The sequence below is a fragment of the Lepisma saccharinum genome, chromosome 19, assembly GCF_977018435.1.
Source record: "Lepisma saccharinum chromosome 19, izLepSacc3.1, whole genome shotgun sequence".
Lineage (NCBI taxonomy): Eukaryota > Metazoa > Arthropoda > Insecta > Zygentoma > Lepismatidae > Lepisma > Lepisma saccharinum.
Window position 1 is genome coordinate 68,228,831 of NC_139247.1, and position 20,209 is coordinate 68,249,039.

A 20,209-nucleotide genomic window follows, 5' to 3' on the forward strand; every position below is an offset into this window, starting at 1 on the left:
TATCGTGTGTTGATTGGTCGAATGTTACATCATTCTAATTTATTTGCAAGTATTAACAATCTTCTGTCTTTTTATGAACAACTAAGTTAATATATGCCACAGACTCTCAATACCATTACAAACATGCATGTATACTAATCAAATGTACAGTCACCCGCAATAAAAATGTGATACCTATCTCCTGAAATACTCGCTTCCCTGCAAGGCGCTATGCGTGTTGCCTAATTCTACGGCGATAAGTGGATTTTAATAGCGAATTTTCAATGACAACTTCTACCACTGCTGTAGAGTTAGACAACGCACATAACGCCTTGCAGGCAAGGGAGTACTTCAGGATCTAAGTGTTCTATTTTTAATGCTGGTGACTGTACATGCTATGTACCCCGAAGCGGGCGTGGGACATAACTTTCCCAGGCAGGACAGGGATATATTCCTCGAAATTGTGGCAATGTTTTATTTTTAATTATTCGAAAAGCATATAACATTTATGGAATCGAGAAAATTTCACCACTCATTTCCTAGGAGGGGCAAGTGCCACCCCGAAAACGATTCATTTGCGAACATATGTTTTTACTTCTGCTAGTTTGTACTTTTCACCCTCACAGTTTGGACCATCACTTGTAAATCACCCTGTATAATATACTTCCAAATGTTACGTGAAAATGATGTGGCGTTGGTACAGTGGCGTGTCAAGGGGTTTGAGGACATAACTCCCCCGTTGGCCCACATTTCTAAAGAAAAGGACGTGAAAGGCAGGAAAAATGGCAAAATGAGGACTGACTGCTAGAAAATATATATACGTAACCCCCCTTCGAAAATCCTGGGCACACCACTGCGTTAGTAGCAGTGTATTTGTCACTTATGCTGGCTACGTACAAGGGAAGAAATATGTAAAGACAAACTGACTCCACTCACGGCACATCCGAAGCTGGCAAGAGTAACATTGAAGCATGCATTCTACTAAAAGGGTACCACATTCACAAAATTAATTTTCAAGTAATAACGCACGTGACTTCAACCCAGAACCTTCTTATGCGAGATCGTGAATCGAACACTCGACTCACTCGTTCACGGATAGGGCGCTGTTCTTTGCATCTCTTCTACTGGCACCTTTGATTGTCACTTTGAAGGCTTCGGCAAAGGAAAGGGTTGCTTTTTAATTATTATTGTCTTTAATAATGCCCTTTAGCAGGTAACAAAGGACATTGAATTAGGTTACCTTCTTATGGAGGCTGTAATAAAGTTTCCTGGACTCTAACCTGCATATCGATCCTCCGTGTAATTAGATTCAGAGGTCAAAGTTGAGGATGGAAACACAAGCGCCTACTGTCGGATTAAAAATTAGAGATACTTGAGCTTGGACTCCAAATATCAATTAATCAGTAGACCTGCTCTCACACAGTGATGTTGAACCATGGAAACTGCGGGCTGTCAATGTGAGTCAGTGAGTTCAGTGTTGCCACGTTCAATGAACATCTCCTTTGAATAAAAGCCTGTCAAAAATCGGTTCGCAACGTGAATTAACAATGAAAATTGATTTTAAAAACAGATGAAAGGAGCTTCAAACCAAGACCTATATTGACTATGCAATACTAAGAAAAAGGTGTTTTGCAAAATTGATAACAACGGTGTTTTTGACAAGTTTTGAAAATCTGAAAATTAAGAATTGTGTTTAAAACCTTTCTGCCTGCACGGTAGTAAAATTTCACCAGGATCGGCCCATCCGTTTCTTTATTTTTTTAACTTCAAAGAGAGCGATCGTTTGCAAAACTTTAAAGAAATGGCACTTTCTTTGTTCTCACGACAAAGAAAAATAGAAGGCATATTCGAAAAGAACATTGGTTAGTATATATTAACGCGGAATTGAATAAGCTAAATTTTGATGTAACTCGTTGCTTATGTAGGTCTATCGGTTAATTCTTAATTGGAGTCCAAACTCGAGTATCTATAATTTTTAATCCGACAGTAGGCATGACTTGTCGGGGGCAGGGGCCCACTTCCCCTCCAAAAGTTACAGGTTTGTTAAACTTTCAAAATAGAGTGGGCCATAAGTCAGTTGTCACTAGCAATCGTTAGACTTTGTTTTGCCTAGCGTAGTGGAAGTCAGTTGTGAACTTGACTAGTGCGTATTACCTATAAGTCAGTCGACACTAGCAGTTATTGGCAGACGGGGTACTACTGAATGGCCTGCACGATCCCCAGAATTGACACACATGGATTTTTCAGTCTGGGGTATACTAAAAAATGAAGATTCGTGATGTTGATCATCTGAAGGAACGAATCCAATCAGCATTTGAAAGCCTACAGTCCAGGAAGATTTCCGACAAAATTTGTACATCAGTATTGAACAGATGCAATGTTTGCAATGTTTGCATAGAACATCATGGAAACCACTTTGAGCACCTTTTGTGGGTTAATTGAACACTACATGTATAGGACGTAATACCTATGTTGTAAATTACATTTGTATTTCCATTTGTTTAGTATTATTGCACCAAATGCATTTTGGACAACTGACTTATGGCCCACCCGGTACTTTTGTTAATCTGCTGACACATGAGGAGCAATTAGTAATTTCATGATTTCGCAAATGTTACAGTTATTTATCAAAATAGGTCCGGATGCTACTTTCATATTCTTCTGCCCCCCAAAGTTAGATTCCAAGTTACCCCCATGCACAAGCCTTGCAGAACAGTTGCATTACTAACATGCGTTCTGTTTTGTGCACGGCCCACCCGATGGTGTGGTTATAACACTGTCGCCTTGTAATCAAGAGGTCGCGGGTTCGATCCGCGATGGAGGCACATTGCACAGCGGTTCGGATCTCACTTTAAACTGTCCGTCCAGTCCCGATTAGTCTATCTATACATAGAGTGAACTTAAAGAAACAAAGTATTATATTACAACACTACGTAATTGATAGATCTCTATGACGGACTGGTTAGCATATCGCACTACTGCGTCCCGGGTTCGTGTCCAGGCCTGGGAATAGACGTTCTATGTGAGTGTCCCTTCTTCAAATGCATCATCATCCTTATCTTTGCAAGTATCGGACTCGGGGCACGTTGATTACAGTGGCGAGGGCCAAAGGGCATAATCCTTTCGCTCTCTAGTGATGCCACTGCTTACAATACTCGGCCAGTGACGCGACAAAAGCATCATTAGTAAATTTTAGGTAATTTCCAATAAATTAACGTATATTGATATCACCACAATTGTTGCTCATGTAGTTATCATTGTACTATTCTTAACGAATCTCATAACCCAATACGGAGTGTTACAACTTCAGGGATCCAAGGTTGGGATCTCTTTCTGAGCACGGGTGATCTTTGTGAGTAACTTTCATCATATCATCGCTCATCCTCATCATCACGATTAGCGATAAGTGGCAGGAAATGCGAAGTAAAATGAACGAAATCAATCTTAATAAATCAGTGTACCATTTTGTGGCAAGCTTTCATAGAAATCTTCATTTCCTCTCTAGAGCGTTCCATCACAAGAATTACAATTTCATTGCCACCTGAGACATTAACGAGACTTCGGCTCGTAAATTATTGAATTTACTTTGCTATGAACGAAGTGATGGGTGAATTAGAAGAATCTAACTGGAAATCTGTTACATCTGATAGTGTCTCGTTTTCTCTCTCATCACTGACGTCAAATTCATTGGATTCTCCAATTTCACTGAGAGAAATAAGAATTCAGTGTAATCTCTTAAATAAATACCCTAGGGATCAGCTTACGAGCGCACAGGCTGACGATGATGTCGATTTAATTGACATCGAAACTCGTTCCTGAATTAGTTCGCGCAATGGCTGAATTAAATATGATTAGATAAGTGATGAACTATTGAAGAAACATGAGAAAACAATTCCATTTTATTTAATTTATTTTACTTCGCTTTCCTCCCACTTTTAGCAAATTGCGAGACAGAACAATAGAAAATGAACAAAGATACGAATGCACCAGGAAAGTTCCTGTGTTCGAATTCCGGCCTGGGTTCTTTGTAAGTGTCCCTTCATCAATTTCATCTAATCATCACTCATCCTCACCTCCCTGGTTAGCGTAATAGGAAGAAACGTGACGCTAAATAGCACACTTGAGATTTAACAATAGTGTAATACGAGAAATGGAGTCATAATATTGTGAACACACATCTGCAGCAAATACTTTTTGGTCGGGTTCTCCCAGTGAAAATAGGAAAATACTTTCGCTTCAGTGGCGATGGGAATTCAAAGCCAGTTACGGATGACAGCTCCCAGTGAAGCGTTCAAATCTGAATTTTAACGGTTGGGCGTTTAAGGAGTTGGAGCCGGATAGGTGATCCAATTTATAGCCTGAGCTGGCAACAACCTGGAAAGAAGGCCTTTCGGTTGATTTTCACCAGCGATAAGAGGAAATGAATTATACTTTCGTGACAGTGGCGTTGATGGATCAAACCATGTAACCGGGAGGTGCGTTGCTTATGGCCTTCAAATTTGGAGATTGATAGACGGATCATTCTCTAGTCTGGGCCAGAAGGGTGAAGCAACTTGCAGCCCTAGCTGGATGCAGTGGCGGCGATTATGTGGGCGTGGGGCCAGTTGCCCCCCTTCAACGTTTCACCACTTTTGCCCCTGCACTATGGTAAATCTTATCTACCAACTGTCCTTGCCCCCCATTCGGTTTTGGCACTCCCCCCCAGTATTGGAACCCAATCGCCGCCACTGGATCTATGTAATTAATGTAACTGACCTGGTAGTCTAAAGCATTTGATCGATATCGTTCAAATCGTGTCAAGATGGTTGACTTTAAAGCTACAACGCTTTAGAAAGCACACTTGGTACGGTTGATGCGGTCAATTTTAACTTGCAAGGTGGTGAGGCCTCCCGGATGGCGCAGTGGTATCGTCATCGCCTTGTAATCAACGGGTCCCGGGTTCGATACCCGGTGGAGGCACATAGTGGTTCGACTCCCACTTTAAAACTGTAGGTCCAGTCCGGATTAGCCCTACTGTGCATAAAGTGGACTTAAAACACCAAATCAACCAACCAACCAACCAGCTCGTAAGGTGATCCGCATGTCTGATGAAACGGAAAGGCAAATTACACTCTCTCCCGGGAATCTCTGGAGCAATCGAGCGAAAACATGTCTCTGCGCAAGAAGTGACTCGAGAGGACTCGACCAATGAACGCGTGATATGGGAAGTGGACGCATTTAGGGAAAAACGCGGCTGAAGCTACCAGTCGTATGTACTGCTTTGCTCCACCCACTCGCTTCCCTCCCTTCTCTGCAATTATGCGCGGCCTTGCTCCACAGATTCCATAGACCGGTCGTGTGTTGCATTTCATTGATATCAGTCAAATCATGTCAAGATGGCTGACTTCAAGCTTACGAAACTTTACAACATGCGCTTGGTACGGTTGAGAATTTTTTAATCGTGGATTGGTGTAGTCAATTTTCACTCATAAGATGATCCACATGTTCGGTGACACACAAAGACCGGGTCCGCGAACGTCAAATCAGGGTTTCGCTGTATTTGCTGCTTAGCTCAAACGGAATTTGCCATTTGGATGCACGTCGTCGCTCTTGCGTGGTAAGCATGTTGTGTAATACATTACAGCACATAGACATGCCTTTGTGAATTATTGAGAGGGGGCGTGTTCTCCACGCACCCCCTCCCACTTACACCATTAGACATCAAAGGTCGGGTATGTGTTAATCCACTTACTCGAAGGCATTCAGTAGCAATATTAACAATGACGTAACGGTTCCCAAGCGTCGGCTGTGAATGTTCTATGCTGTGTTCGTTAATACTGCATGAAAGACCTTGCTTGCTTTGTTAAGTGTTCTTCCCGAAGGCAAACACAACGTTCCATGGTTTCGTGTATCCTGTGATGTAGTGGCTAAACGACATTCCCCGTGATTAACGCTTGTACAATTGATGTGTGTCTTTACGTTTAACAAATCAGTTCTATTGGCTTATCCATGTTACTACAAAGGCTCCAATGGATTATATTCAGGGAACAACCTATCCCACAATTCATTGTGCGAAATCACGCTCCGCCGCCATATTTAGGGCAACCAGAGCAGATCTCGAGTTGAAAACATGCCGGGTAAGCATTGTGCGTATGGTCTTTGCCGAATTGATTCAATGTATGATTATCATGATTATATGAGAAATGTGTGCGTGTAAAATACGCAAATTTCCCGCTGTAAGAAAGCTTGTCATACGCCTTCCTTAACACGTGCATATCTGTTTGCCCGACTTCATGCTGTTTCTTCCCATAGTGCAATGCATGATGACGTCAAGTTGAATACCATACATTAAATGGAGAGTGGACCCAGGAAATCTCCACCAGATCACTGCCAGAAATGAGTACAATTTTCCTCATTTTGACGAAAAATAATATCTGTAAGACGCTATTTAATTTTGCAATTGCATATTTGTAGGCCGCGGTGGCTCAGTCGGTAATGCGTCTGACTACCATGCTCAAGGTCCCGGGTTCGATCCCCGGCCGGTTCAAATCCGGGAACTTTTCTAACGGTGGAAGCGGCCCCGGCGCCCACCCAGCGTCGAATAACATGGGTACCTGGGGGAAACCCTGGGGGGGTAAAGGCGGTCAGGGGCGTGATGCTGATCACATCATCCCAACTCACGACCGGATCAAGAAATTGTGGAGCGTTACCCCCACACCCCCTATACGCCTTCATGGCGTGGTGCTATGCACAGGGGAACACTTTACTTTTATATTTGTCATTGTGACAGGTAACATAGCCTATTTTACGAGAGGCTTTTTAAAAATCGGAAAGGAACGGCCTGAGGTCATGGAGAAGATATTTGGAGAATGACATAACATGGAAATTTAGGGATATAAGTAAGTAAAATTTGGCTCCAACTTTTATACAGAATGAGATATACTAAGACTTCAGTTATATTGGTTAAGAACTAGGAAATTTGAGCCACCAGCGGAGTCCTTTGGAACTAAACATCGTGGGGGAAGAAGCTTTTAGGTGACGAGCGATTTTCGTTACGTGAAGCATACGTCCCCGCATCGAATCCCGTCCCTGTTGGTACGATTAGTTCTCTTTTTTCTTATACACCATTTTTATATTGGGTTGATGAATAAGTTCGTTGCGTTCTTTCACTGTGCAAAAGTTTTTATTTGATACTAGATTGGTATTAAGATTTACAGAAAGTAATCATTGTCTATGGCTGTCTGCCAACTCTGAGGCCACAGGAAACAGCTGGTTTGTAGTTAAGAAAGTCGTCAAGCCAAGTTTGCATAGGAGTTTCGTTATGAAAGGAGTTTCCTTGAAGATTGTTGGATAGAGAGCGGAAAAGGTGGAAATTTGAAAGCGCAAGATCGGGAAAGTAAGGAGGGGTGTGTGGAATACCCTCCCAGCGGAGCGTGGCAGTGCATTATCGTGCTGTAGGAGCACTTGATGCAGTCTTCCTGGTCTTGAATTGCTTCCCAGGAATGTTACCATCTCTGCAGGTATTTACTGCGAACAACTCAGACGCCTTGCGGCAGCAATTCAACAAAAATGACCAGGAAGTCATCACTTGTGATAGTCATCATTATCCTTACCATCACTGCTGCAATTCGTAGTACAGGACGCCTTCTTTGTACCACCATACGCATAACATTATCTTTTGTAGATGGGGAGTTGATTTCCTGTTGGATTCAACCATCCCTTTCTTTTTTTGTGGGGGGTGGGTGATAATCGCTAGGATGAAGATGAGTCATGATTAGTAAAGGGACACTCAGAAAGGAACGCTCAGTTGCAGAACAGCAGTCGAACAGGAAATATTCGGTGCGTTGACCAATCATTACACTCGTCTAGTTCGACTGAAAAGTATAAAGGAGTTTCCTTCTTTCTGAAGGGAACGTTCTGGAAGGGAAATGCAAATACAAAATCGTTCCCTTTCACTATTCCATTCTTCAGTTGAATCAATTCACTTGAAACGTCTACAAAAATATAAGTGTGTGCTTAAAACGTTGGGAAAAAAAATCAAGTACCGGATGCAAAGTAATTTGCATTCATGAGGTTGTAAGTTCATTTATGTCCTTTTACCACAGTAGATATTTGAAGCTTTGCGTGTCCCATCGAGAAGTATAATTTCACGCTCGTAAGGAATATTCATCTTCCTTTGTTCACTTACATTACTCATCGTGTGTCAGAGAAAAAGGCAGATCATTCCCTCGTTGTTTAATATGTGCAGGTTACGGTAGACTTCTGCTCACGGCATAATTCCAACGTCCTTTTACAGAGTCAAATTGGAACATAAGCTTCTATCAGCTTCTTGTGTATTTTGTAAATGGAAAACTCTGATGAAATGTGAGCCTTCAACAACATCATTCTTGAACCGTACAACGTGAAGGTACATAGAAGTTCAACATTATCCAATAACGAAAGAATTGTGCATTTTTAAAATTATTTTATTACAATGTTCCACAAAACATGCTAGCAATATTATGTATTTTGTTGTGAAATGTCGAACGAATGCAGCGCCCTTCTGGGATAAGAGCAAAATTTATAAATCGTACAGAATCTATTATGCTAATATTTTGCACAATATTTATATCATAAAATATTAGAGACGAAATTACAAATGCTGATCTCCGTGACGGAGTGGCTATCACAGCGCGCTGCGACAACAGAGGTCCCGGGTTCGAATCCAGGCCTGGGCATAGGTGTCATTAATGTCAGTACAATGTAGTGATGAAGAAATGAAATTTCTCACGGAGTCTGTAAAAGATTTTGGTACTGGTTCAGTATACGTAATTTCAAAGAGTTCAGAGTTCCAGAAGTATATTTTGACTAAATCTGAAAATTTATGAAATATTGGTTCCTCCGTGAATTATGACTGAAAACACGTGTGGTGAGAAATGTATTGTTTATTATTGATTACTACAAGTGTGGGAATTGTGTATCTAAGAAATCCTTAAAAATGAAAATTGTTTCAATTTTTGTTATTTACTAACATGTTCTAGTAATGTGAATTATGTACTGCGAATGATTTGTGTCCTACATTTTGTGATAGGAAGTCCTACTTTTCCCTTACAGTGATCTGGTAAGGCTAAATGTCTTGTTTGTTAGGTTCAGTTCTCTTAGCATAAATAATACATTTGCAGTGTATTTGTGGTAAGAGAAATAAACATATCAACAAAAGCATTCGGCGCTGACGTCAGAACACGAAAGTTGCTAGAATCTTGTGCGATAAGTGAGACACCCCCCCCCTAACTTTTCGACGACATTGTGTCCAGTCAGTCTTTAGGTATTCTTATGGAGGATGTTGCAATCCAAATATAATTATAATTTCTCAAATGACTGTGTTCCTCATACCAATATTTGTTTCTCTCTTGCAGCGATCTGAGGCGAAACAATCTCTCTGTGATCCCATGGAGGGCTTTCGACGGGCTGCGGCAGCAAGAAATGTAAGTAATTAATCTGATTGAAACATACCAACTGTGACATATTAATTTTGACAAAGCCATGATATTTTTAATCCCTTTCACAATGCATTTTGGCTACATGTCGGATTGCAATAAAAATCTTTGATGTAGGCTTGAATCGAAAATTCAATAAAAGCACTAATTGCCAATTAGCGACTGGAACACAAAGAATTCACTAGTTTGTACATCCTGTGTAAATGATGTTTCGTCGATTTTTGCAGTAGCGTGTAATATGATTCGCAAAGTACATTAACTCACGTAGAAATTGCTTTATTTTTCGTACGAGCAACGGTGTTCAAGCAGATAATGTCACCGGGGGGTATTATTATCTGGTTGAACACGCACACAGCAGTGGTGGATTAAAGGGTGGGGGCCATCAGGGTAAGACTGCACGTTTGCACGGTCATGCTTTTCGTTTGTGTTTTGCTGAAATATTGTTTACTGACATTTGGGATATTTCCTGTATGTTGGCAAAGGATAGTGCATTCTGTGTTACTCTTTTCCGTATGCTACTTGTAACGGACCTGAGAGTTTAAGATTTTATATTTGTAAGACGTTAAGATTTTTAAAATGTTTGTTACTTCAAATAATGTTCAAGTTGTCACAGATAATTATAGTTAGATTGATACAGTTGTGTTTGGAACTTGTGTAGATGTTTATAAATACGTCATAATCTGTTCGTGTTGACGTCACTTTCTCATCTCAGCAGAGGAAGTGAACACACCTGACGACAGACTGAGTTTAAGAAACAGGTGAAGGTGGGGAATCAACAAGAACGTGGTAACAGTTAATGCCGGAAAAAATGTAATGGTAACTATTTTCGTTTCATTCTGGCTATACTCGAAATAATAATTAAGTACAGAAACTTTCGTGTATTTATGTTTGTCTTGTCCAACGTTAATTCTATATGCAAGTGTCTGTAGTGATTGTGATGTGATTTAATATGATATAGAATTGTTCCTCTTCAGGCAGAAACGTAAGCAAATCTGTGCCTTGCTTGTAAGTACACATACGATAGGAAATATAAGTGCTTATAAAACTACGTTTAACTTAGAATACTGTGTTGTGTTTCTTTTCTGCCCAGCAAGCCCTGATGATTTGCAAAGACTCTCATGTTCCCGACTAAAGGAGTAGCGGAGTAACTTTCTGACGACTGGTGTCCAACTGGAGTACGTTGCATACTATAGATTCATAACTTCAATAAAACACAATGAACAAAAACTGCGCAGTCTTGCCCCATCTTACTCTATGACTCTCAGTTATAGTATTCTTCAGTGTCTTTCTGTAAAGTGCTGTTAATCTAACGCTTGGTGCGAGAACTAGATATGGTCGGTACTGTACGACCTCACTCTACATAACACAACTTGTTTGACACATAACCTTATGTACGAGGGGCATTTTGTTAGGTTCAAATGTTCCTATCAATTTAGTAAAGAATATGGATTATTCATACAGTAATTAAAAGAGTATAATGGGGCACTGGTCGAAAGAGCTTTGGAATTTTATTAGTAATTTAGACATTCGGAAATATTTTCATCGATTACCCATTTTTTAACAATCTTAGCATATTTATTCCATTAATATACTATGATTCACTTGCCAGCATTTGTTGTATTTTAAAAATATAATATTTTAAAATGAATCATCACGGTGAAGAGACACTCGCTGCACCACGTGTGGTATACACATCCAACAACAGACATCACAACTTTTCCGAAATGATTATGTAAATATGTATATTTTCATGTAAATTATACAGGGTGATTCAAGATCCTTGGGCCTATAATTAACGTGTCTAAGTGTAATACTTAGCCTATGTATTGCTTTATATCTGAAAAACAGGATACGATATTTTGGCTATTATGTAATAGAGCCGCGATGCTCAAGTTGGTGGTGCGTCTGACTGCCACGCGGGAGATATTATTACAAGGCAAATTTAATGAAGCTGGGGGAAACTTCTAAAATTATGTCTTCAGGTATTCTCAGCTGTTCCCCTTCAAAACATTCCAGGATTTCAGAAGTCAGAGGAATTCGTCGGATATGAAATGCCTACGAACGAACTTCAAAGGTAGGTCATTTCGTTCCAATTGCTATCCTCCCCTGCTACGTGACCTTTGCAAATTGACGGTGAGGTTTCTTCAGAACTGGCTGACTTTCTGACGTCCTCATTTCCCCATTCAAGCACCATCTTGTGGAAGGATTGGAAAGCATTCTTTTTCTCCGGATGTTTGATACGTTCTAAGAATAGACGTGTTGTATTATTATACTATTAATAATAACTTAATAATAATCAGCGGTGAACGATGAGACTCGGTGAAGTACACATACTCCTCTCAAGTACAGGGATAGTGTTAGGCAAAGACAATATTCACAGCACAGAGAAATAAAACCACATTACTGCAGTATATATAAACTGAAAGGTTTTATTCTTTATTTATTGCAATTATACTTGAATCGAAGGCGAGGATTTCGCTTTGTCGATGAATTGACTCAACTAAAACGCATAAACTCAATGCGTGGCTATCGGCATGCCTATGATCACATAGACCTAGCTTGCGCCCCGAACTACCACACCAAGAGATATGCAATGATAACTGAGCCAATATTTGCTCTTTAGCCTTTTATTTCCAAATTAATCCTTAGGCTAGCTTTATTATTTGACTTAGAATGGTTGCAGTATTGTGCATAGCATCAATGCATGGCTATCGGCGTACCTATGATCACATAGGCCTAGCTTGCGCCCCGAACTACCATACCAAGATGTATGCACAACACCGAGGAGTTCCTTTTTTTATTTAAAAGCTTCGTCGATCCGTGGCGAAAGTGTGATGATTCTTACGCGATATCCTCGCTTTTATACTATTTTCGAGAACACAGATTCAAGTACAGATGAATCACTCACTATCTACAAAAGGATACTATCAACAAACTGACATCTACACATGTTTAGAAATACAAATTCACATAGTGCACTCTCGCAAACATGAAGATACATTAAACTACTCATAATAGAGCATAAAATACAATAAACATTAAACAAATGTTATACATTACAAACAAGGTGAAATATTACATGTACGTGTCCATTCATAAATGTATAATATATCAGTGACATATTTTAAAGTTGTGACGTCACATAAAAATATGGATCATATCATGTTTGACCTTCTGGTGCAGTTGTTTTTTAACTTGCCTTTTGTTTACTCCTTAATCATTACCTAAAGGGTTTCGACGTTACGCAAGATCAATCTCAAGATCTTTCGCTGCAAGGGCAAGTCTTGATTAGTATTTACAGCGGAAACTATGTTGAGAGTTTTCTCTTAGCTGGAGGACATGCGGTATATTGTTCTTTTCTACAGAGAGTTCGAAAAGTCCCCGCACTCAAAAAGCTACTAAGGCATTCCTCTGGATGAGTTGGCAACCCTGTCAGTATGGATTGGTATGACCTTGAAGAACGAGTTTAGAGTAGTTCCGCTGAGTCCTCGGTGTGGCACGTAATGTCAACAATGCATTTTGTGCTCGCACAGCGAATTGCTTTGTTGGAAGCATATTTTGAGTTTAAGTCGCATGAAAGGTGTATGTAGAAATGGAGAAGTGTATTTCTCGATGATCCGGTACAAGGTAAAAGCGCAGTGTATGATTGTTTCAAATTTAGTTTGAATATTCTCTTTGTGTATTTGAACGCGCGGAAAATGGTTTGCCATCTTGTCAGTGTGTTATTGACCTCAGAGATTGCAGTAGCTATTACTCACATTTAGTTACGAATTATTTTTTTTGTGTATTTGAAGATGTGTGTATTCATTACGTTGACAAGTTCAACAAATTATAAGCATAACATTCTCAAACTTTGAGTGCGGGGACTTTTCGAACGCTCTGTATTTAACATGGTTGCCTAGTCAGTTTTGTCACAAGGCTTGGTTTAGCAATGTACAAGGGCTGGATAAAAAGTAGTGGCAATGCTGCTCTGACGTGTGAGTTATGAGTTGATAACGAAAGGTTAGACGAGCAAGTGTGGTGAGTGGGAATGTATGTGTGTTATTCAGTAAAGTGCTGCAGCGCTGTGAAGTAGAGAAGGAGAGTGCAAACGCCCTAACAACATGTTCACGAAACAGGAACATTGTATGGATATAAATTGAAGTCGTACAATGGGATCCATGAGTATTACCGTGCAAATTGTCCATCACCATGTTCGTGCACTTAAATTGACCCAATAAGAGCGTCACGAATTAAAGCAAAACTCAAAACAAACTGTTGACAACTTCTGCACAGCATACATAATAAATCATAGCTTAAAAACACACAGGATGTAAGAGAAAAATTAATGAAATTAGTCATGGTCAATTTGCACGGTAATACTCATAGATCCCACTGTACGTGGTCGGATTGTAAAAGACTGTTGTCAGGGATTGCGTGAGGCATGTGTGGTGTCGAACACGGAATCCGTCCAAGGAAAGGGCGCCCTGTACAGGGTGGTGCTGTGAAGGTGATGTTCATTGTGACGTCATGCTGTACCTCACAGGCAGATGGTCGATGAAGTCTACTACTGCATCCCACAGAAGAAAGCGAAGGCGCTTGCTGCCAAGGACTCGAATAATCCTGCATGACAATGCAAGATCTCACACTCCTGACGCTGTGACGGGTCTCCTGCGTAACTGGCGATGGGAGGTTCTGGAACACCCGCCCTATTCGCCCGATATATTCCTTGTGATTATGATCTCTTCGCAAAGATGAAAGAACGACTTCGCGGGAAGCGTTACAACACAAGAGAAGCCATCATCCGTGCCATAAGGTGGTCGCTGCGGAACATAACAGAGATGGACGCGCTGACGGTGTACGACGTCTTGCACAAGTCTAGCACAAGATGGTCTACATGAAGGGGTCATTACATTGAAGCAATGTAATTTGTGTTTTCTCTACCAATAAAGTCTGGTACGATTTATAGCAGTGTTGCCACTACTTTTCATCCAACCTTTGCGCTTCGACAGCGGGTTTGAATCCCGGCCTGGGCATAAATGTTTGTGAGTGTCCATTCATCAATTTCGTCATATCATCACTCATCCCCATCGTCACAAATTTAGCCAAAAGTGGCACAAAAGGCGAAGTAAAATAAAGCAAATCAATATCAATCATCCAACCCTTGTATTTCTCGAAATGGCATCGTGTCGCTGGATTGTTGAGTCAGGCAAACACATGTACACGCAAGCACCGTGTACCGTGTGAGACTCGTGCAAGCAGATTTTCCTTTCACAGGACCATTCCGGGAATTAAATTGTCACTCCTCACACTATCACAAACATATAACTGAATGAGGATTAAATGGCTCATATTCATTTTCGTGTAAGGTGCAACACAATAAAACTTTTAGTCATTTTCCCATTCATTCTTCTTAAAATTACTGGATGCGGTTGTGATTCTACGTCAGACTGCGGATATCGAGTTATCGAACTTCTGTACACTGTCAGTAAAGCATATATAAAAAAAGATTTTTGGAGAAGTTTTGAAGAGCTAGGTAAAGACCTAGAGAAAAATCTTTCTCAGAGAGAGAGGCTGTGGTAACCTCGAACAATCTCAACATGTTTTATGCAATGGGAACAATGCATAATGCATCCAGAAAACAATAGATCACACAAAATCGATTCCGATCCAGCATTTCATCCACAATTTCTTTCTTGTAATGCCATTTGGCATTTGGTGGTCTCAGAACTTTTCTTATGTTATCAATTTCTTGGAAACTGGAGCCATATTGCACCGTTCATTGTATAATAATACAGAATCTGGCTGAGGATGGCAGTTATGGCTCGGCTTGACGTTTGGGCGATGTCAGGCAACTGTTTCCAAATGTTCATTTCCTTTCGAAAAAACCTAAAAAAAACATGTAAATCTTCACATTTATATACGTATATTTTATTAAAATTCATAATCAATGAGAGGACTGGTTAGCACAGCGCGTTACGACGCAGTGATCCCAGGTTCGAATCCTGGTCTGGGCATGGGTGTTCTTTGTGACTTCCCTTTAATTTCATCATATCATCACTCGTCATCATCGTCGCGATTAGCCAAAACTGGAAGGAATGCGACGCTAAATAAGAAAAAAATAATCTAATCATAATCATTGATTGTAATAAACATAAATTTGTAACTTGTTTGCAAGAAAATTTCCACCAGTGTCAGACTGTAAAAAATTTTGGTGTTAAAACGACACAGAATGTGGTCCCTGGATGTCTACACCACATTTTGGTCAACGTTTAATCTCACTGGTGTTGAGATAACATAGACAAATGGTTGCAATGAACACCTTTTTAACACCACTGAGGGTAAATTTTGACCAAAATGTGGTTTAGACCTCCAGGGACCACACTCTGTGTCGTTTTAACACCAACATTTTTTACAGTGCAGTAACTACAACTGGGTTACTTTTTAAAATAAGTAACGGTAATTCAGTTGTCCTCTTCCTTGGCCGTGCAGTCTAAGGCGCTGCGGGACGGCATGGGTTCGAGTCCGCCTGGGTCCAGTCTCTGGGTTCTCGGCCTGTACACAGGACCGGTGGGAACCCACCATCGTGAGGAAATTGGGGAGCTACGACCGAGTAGCGTAACCCGGTCATGGATATCTCCCATAAAGGTTGGGTTTCGACGTGCTGACCACACGTCACCCCATTACCGGTTGAAGATCTCCCCACACCTCTAGGTAGAATTGTGAGAGGGAGACTGGCAGTCGGGAGATAGTCCAAGCCCCTTACGGGCTGTATTTATTATTATATATGACTGTAACTGAAGTTACTTTCAAAAGGAAATTTCAAAAAACTGCTTGCAGTTGAGGGATGAAAAAGATAACAAAAGTCTCCCGACTGGAATAAATTTAATGAAGGAATGCCTTGCTTGTTTTTAATTAGACGAGTTCTGCATTTTAAAACTAGACGTACCGTGAAAATATTGTTGAGCTTCGTTCCGACTCGTGTTTCATTTTGTAAATCATCTTTTTTCTTTTCATTTAATTTGAAAACAAGTCGCTTTTCGTCGTCCGTTCCCGCGTGGTGCACTTGCTGAGATTCCTCTGAAGCGAAATTGGAAGTGCGTTCGTTTAGCAGTCCACGTCCTGAAATGGGTTGGTGAATATTCAGAAAGGGATTCAGACATCTCGCTTCTCAAATTCTTACTTTAAATTAAATGGATGAAATCAAAATGAACATGGTTGCCCAATGTTTTAGCTATTTTTTTTAATGCTGTGCAAAGTTATTGGGATTTTCCTGGAGAGGGACTCTTTTATTTCCTAATGGGATTCCCCTCCTCCCGCGGGCCAACCCCGAATTCACTGGGTGGGTCACCCCTCTCTTCAACGCCCATGAGCTCAGTACTAAACGCAGGGCAATGAAAATAGGCGTCTGTGCAGAATTGCGCTGTTGCCACATATGGGAAAAGCAAAGCGAGAGAAGGACAAAAGTCGCTGGTTCTCGCGCACTGTGTGGTAACGTCAACCGGGCTGCGTTGCCTAGTTCCAGCGTCAGTCCGACCTCTCTCCGGGACACTTCTGTGTCATCCCTGACCTTTCGAGCAAATACTGTCAGCTTGTATCACATGGACTACAAATACTAATTCTACACCGAGATCTTTCATTCTCCTAGACCTCCGAACACACGGGGTTGTGCTCCGACGTGGCAACAGCGTGAACTTCTGCCACCCGCCTAATTTCATGGCCCTGCGTTTAGTCAAATATTCTCTTGTTTTTTGTTTTTTTGCGAAACTCTTCGTGTCTGCTAAAACTTAACTTCCGTCTTTCAGCTACGTCGAGGGTAACCCACTGAAGTGTATCTGCGACAACAAATGGCTCCAAGTCCAACTAGACAAGCACCGGAGGCCACAGAGGCACAAGTGGCTTGCCCAGTGGTCAACGGCCAGGGTCTCCAGCGAGGCGGTCAACTGCCTGGACCACAAACTCCAAACAAGGCCTCTCTCGGGACTGGATTTTGACAACTGTGGTAGGTTCAAAGCATTATGTCTTTCTCGTCAAATGCGGATTAACTATTTTTCTAGCTGTAACTTCATCATAGGTTTATTGCTAGTTCTATTTATTAATGTAATTACATTGTATATAGGGTGAGCCAAAAATCACGATCAGATATTGATATAATGTGCAATTCAAGAAAAATATCAGCCTCGATGGTCAGTAAAGGGCAATGTGCTGTGCAATCACCGGCAAGAAAAATTGAACATCTAGATCCTGAAATAGTCGCTTTCCTGCTACGGCGATAAGTGGATTTTAATAGAAAATTTTCAATGGTACAACACACACAACGCCTTGCAACGCCCTCTCAAAGGATAACATCTTTAGATAGCGAATATGCAATGCATGTGTTGTATGGAGTAGTGCAGTCCCTATTAACCTATCTCAGGATAGAGTGGACTTAAAACACAATTTACCAAGCTGTAGGATATTTTTCGATGTTCAAAACACAACGAAAAATAAACTGTTACTATTCTTATAATTATTTCAGTTGTTAAAAAAACAACAGATTTCATCATGAACTTCATGCATATAATATAGCTATCACTTAATTTTTCTCCGCAGAAATTCCAGTCGCCAAGATGTGGCAAGAAAGCATTGAAGTGGAGGAAGGTGAAGGACTAGTCCTGAATTGTACCGCTTCGGGGAATCCTAAACCAAAGGTATTTGATTTGATTTGCTTTATTTTACTTCGCTTTTTGTGCAACTTTTGGATAATTTGCGAAGATGGGGATGAGTAATGATATGATGACATTCATGAATGAACACTCACAAAAATCCATGCCCAGGCCAGGATTCGAACCCGGGACACCCCTGGCGTCGTAGCGCTATGTGCTAACCACTCCGCCACAGGGGCCGGCTAGACCAAAGGTATGTATGCATCGATAACAAAGGGACAGTGGGATCACTTACCAACAATAATCCAGAAAAATGTCAAATGTATGTGTGGGGGAGCAGCTTCCAGACAGACAGAAACGAACACTCAGTAATAAATGCAACCTTTCAAAGCGAAGCCACACGACTAGTTGCACGCGTCGCTCGTTTCTCAATACGTTGCCTAGGTCATATGTACGCGCATGCACGGTGAATGCTGATGTCGCATGTCGCTTTGGTCTGAAACCAACTTGCGTGTCGCTTCGATTTGAAAGATTCTAACAGCGTGCATCGTGCCGCTTCGGCCTGGTGGTTGCGCGTGCGCAGTGAATTTATCTTTCAAACTAGATGTGCCCGTGTCGCTTGTTGCTTCAGTTTGAAATTAGTGTCGCTTGTCGCTTGACGAATCGTCTAACGACACGGGGTTTTACACCTAAGTGATAAGCGACTTGGTCCTCTTCAGTCTATGAGGAAGCATTCACCACGCATAGGCGAACAACAGAGTGAGGTGACACGATTCACGCTATTGAGAGTAAGGGGGAAGAAAACCATTGGGGTAAAGGCGGTCGGAGAGTGGTGCTCATCACATCACCTTCACAGTGGACCGAGGTTGGCGTAACTTCATGGGGCTCTCCCTCCACATATGTCTTCATGGCATGTAGTAATGTGCTATGCTATAGATAGCGGTACTATATAATCATGTGTGTGTGTGAGAGAGAGAGAGAGAGAGAGATTCTTTTTAAGTCGATTTTATGCACAGATAGGCTAATCAGGACCGGATCTACATTTTGAAGTGGGATCCGAACCACTATGTATTGATTTTTTTTTTAATCGTTTTTTATGCCACTTTTTGCTAATTGCGAAGATGTAAATGGTTGATGATATGATGAAATTGATGACGAGACTCTCGTAAAGAACACCCATGGCCAGGGCGGGATTCGAACCCGGGATCCTTGGTATTGTAGCATGATATACTAACCACTCCGCCACATGCATACATACTTACGTTACGTGCATACACAATTAATGTGAATGTTCTGATAGTTTGTAGTATTAACCACACCCTTTGTGCTAATTTTACAGATAGTGTGGCATGTGAAAATGAAAGACTTAGAAACTTACACACTGGACAACGCGAATGAGATTACTAGTACTTTAGTGATGGCAAATGTGAGTATTAGGGACAGCGGAATAATAATATGCCAAGCAAGAAATCGAGCGGGGACAGCTTTTGCTGGAGTCCGTCTAGTTGTACGTGGTAAGTTTACAATGAATGTCTGTGCTTGGTAGAAATGTATCTAGATGTGCAAAATAGAATGCGTTGATTGTTTGGTGTAGTATGTGTATTATAGCATGACTGGACAACACGTCTTATTTGTGGAAGAGCGCTCTCGTATGCACGCGTGTAACTAAGAACCAGCATATTTACTGTAGCTTCAGCTTGAATTTTCGTTTTAAGTCCACTTTATGAACAGATGGGTTAATTGGGACTGGACGTAGTTTTTAAAGTGAAATCCAAACCACTCCTCCACAGGGTATCGATCGGGCGTGATTGGGAACTAAATTGATGCTTGCTTTATTACACTTGTAAGGGGAAAAAATGTACGAACTCGCAGAAGTGCCTCATCTATCTTTGGCCAATTCGGTGAAGCAAACAAAAAACCAAGGAATAATTGAAAAGTCCTTGTGTGTATGGCGGGTAAAATGTAAATCATGTAGCTTTTTTATTTATGTAAATGCAATTACTATCGTCCCTTTAGAAATGATTAAGGTTTGATCGGCATCAGTGAAGCCGTTTTTTTTCGAAATTTTCTCTCCTTTCGAAAATCCGCTATTACATTTTTGAAAAATTGCATTTGCTTAGAATTCTTTCTAGAGCATTCACGTGAATCTTC

General features: G+C 40.9%; 1 protein-coding gene across 1 annotated transcript in view; it reads left to right on the plus strand.

Moving 5' to 3' along the window:
- The window catches only part of LOC146003047 (BDNF/NT-3 growth factors receptor-like), a 122,194-nt gene that overhangs the window by 61,554 nt on the left and 40,431 nt on the right, over window positions 1-20,209 (plus strand). The window contains exons 2-6 of the mRNA XM_083141211.1: window positions 9,354-9,422; window positions 11,417-11,508; window positions 17,219-17,415; window positions 18,006-18,103; window positions 19,398-19,572. Coding sequence (XP_082997337.1) covers window positions 9,354-9,422; window positions 11,417-11,508; window positions 17,219-17,415; window positions 18,006-18,103; window positions 19,398-19,572 — 631 coding nt within the window. The remainder of the gene's footprint in view (window positions 1-9,353; window positions 9,423-11,416; window positions 11,509-17,218; window positions 17,416-18,005; window positions 18,104-19,397; window positions 19,573-20,209) is intronic.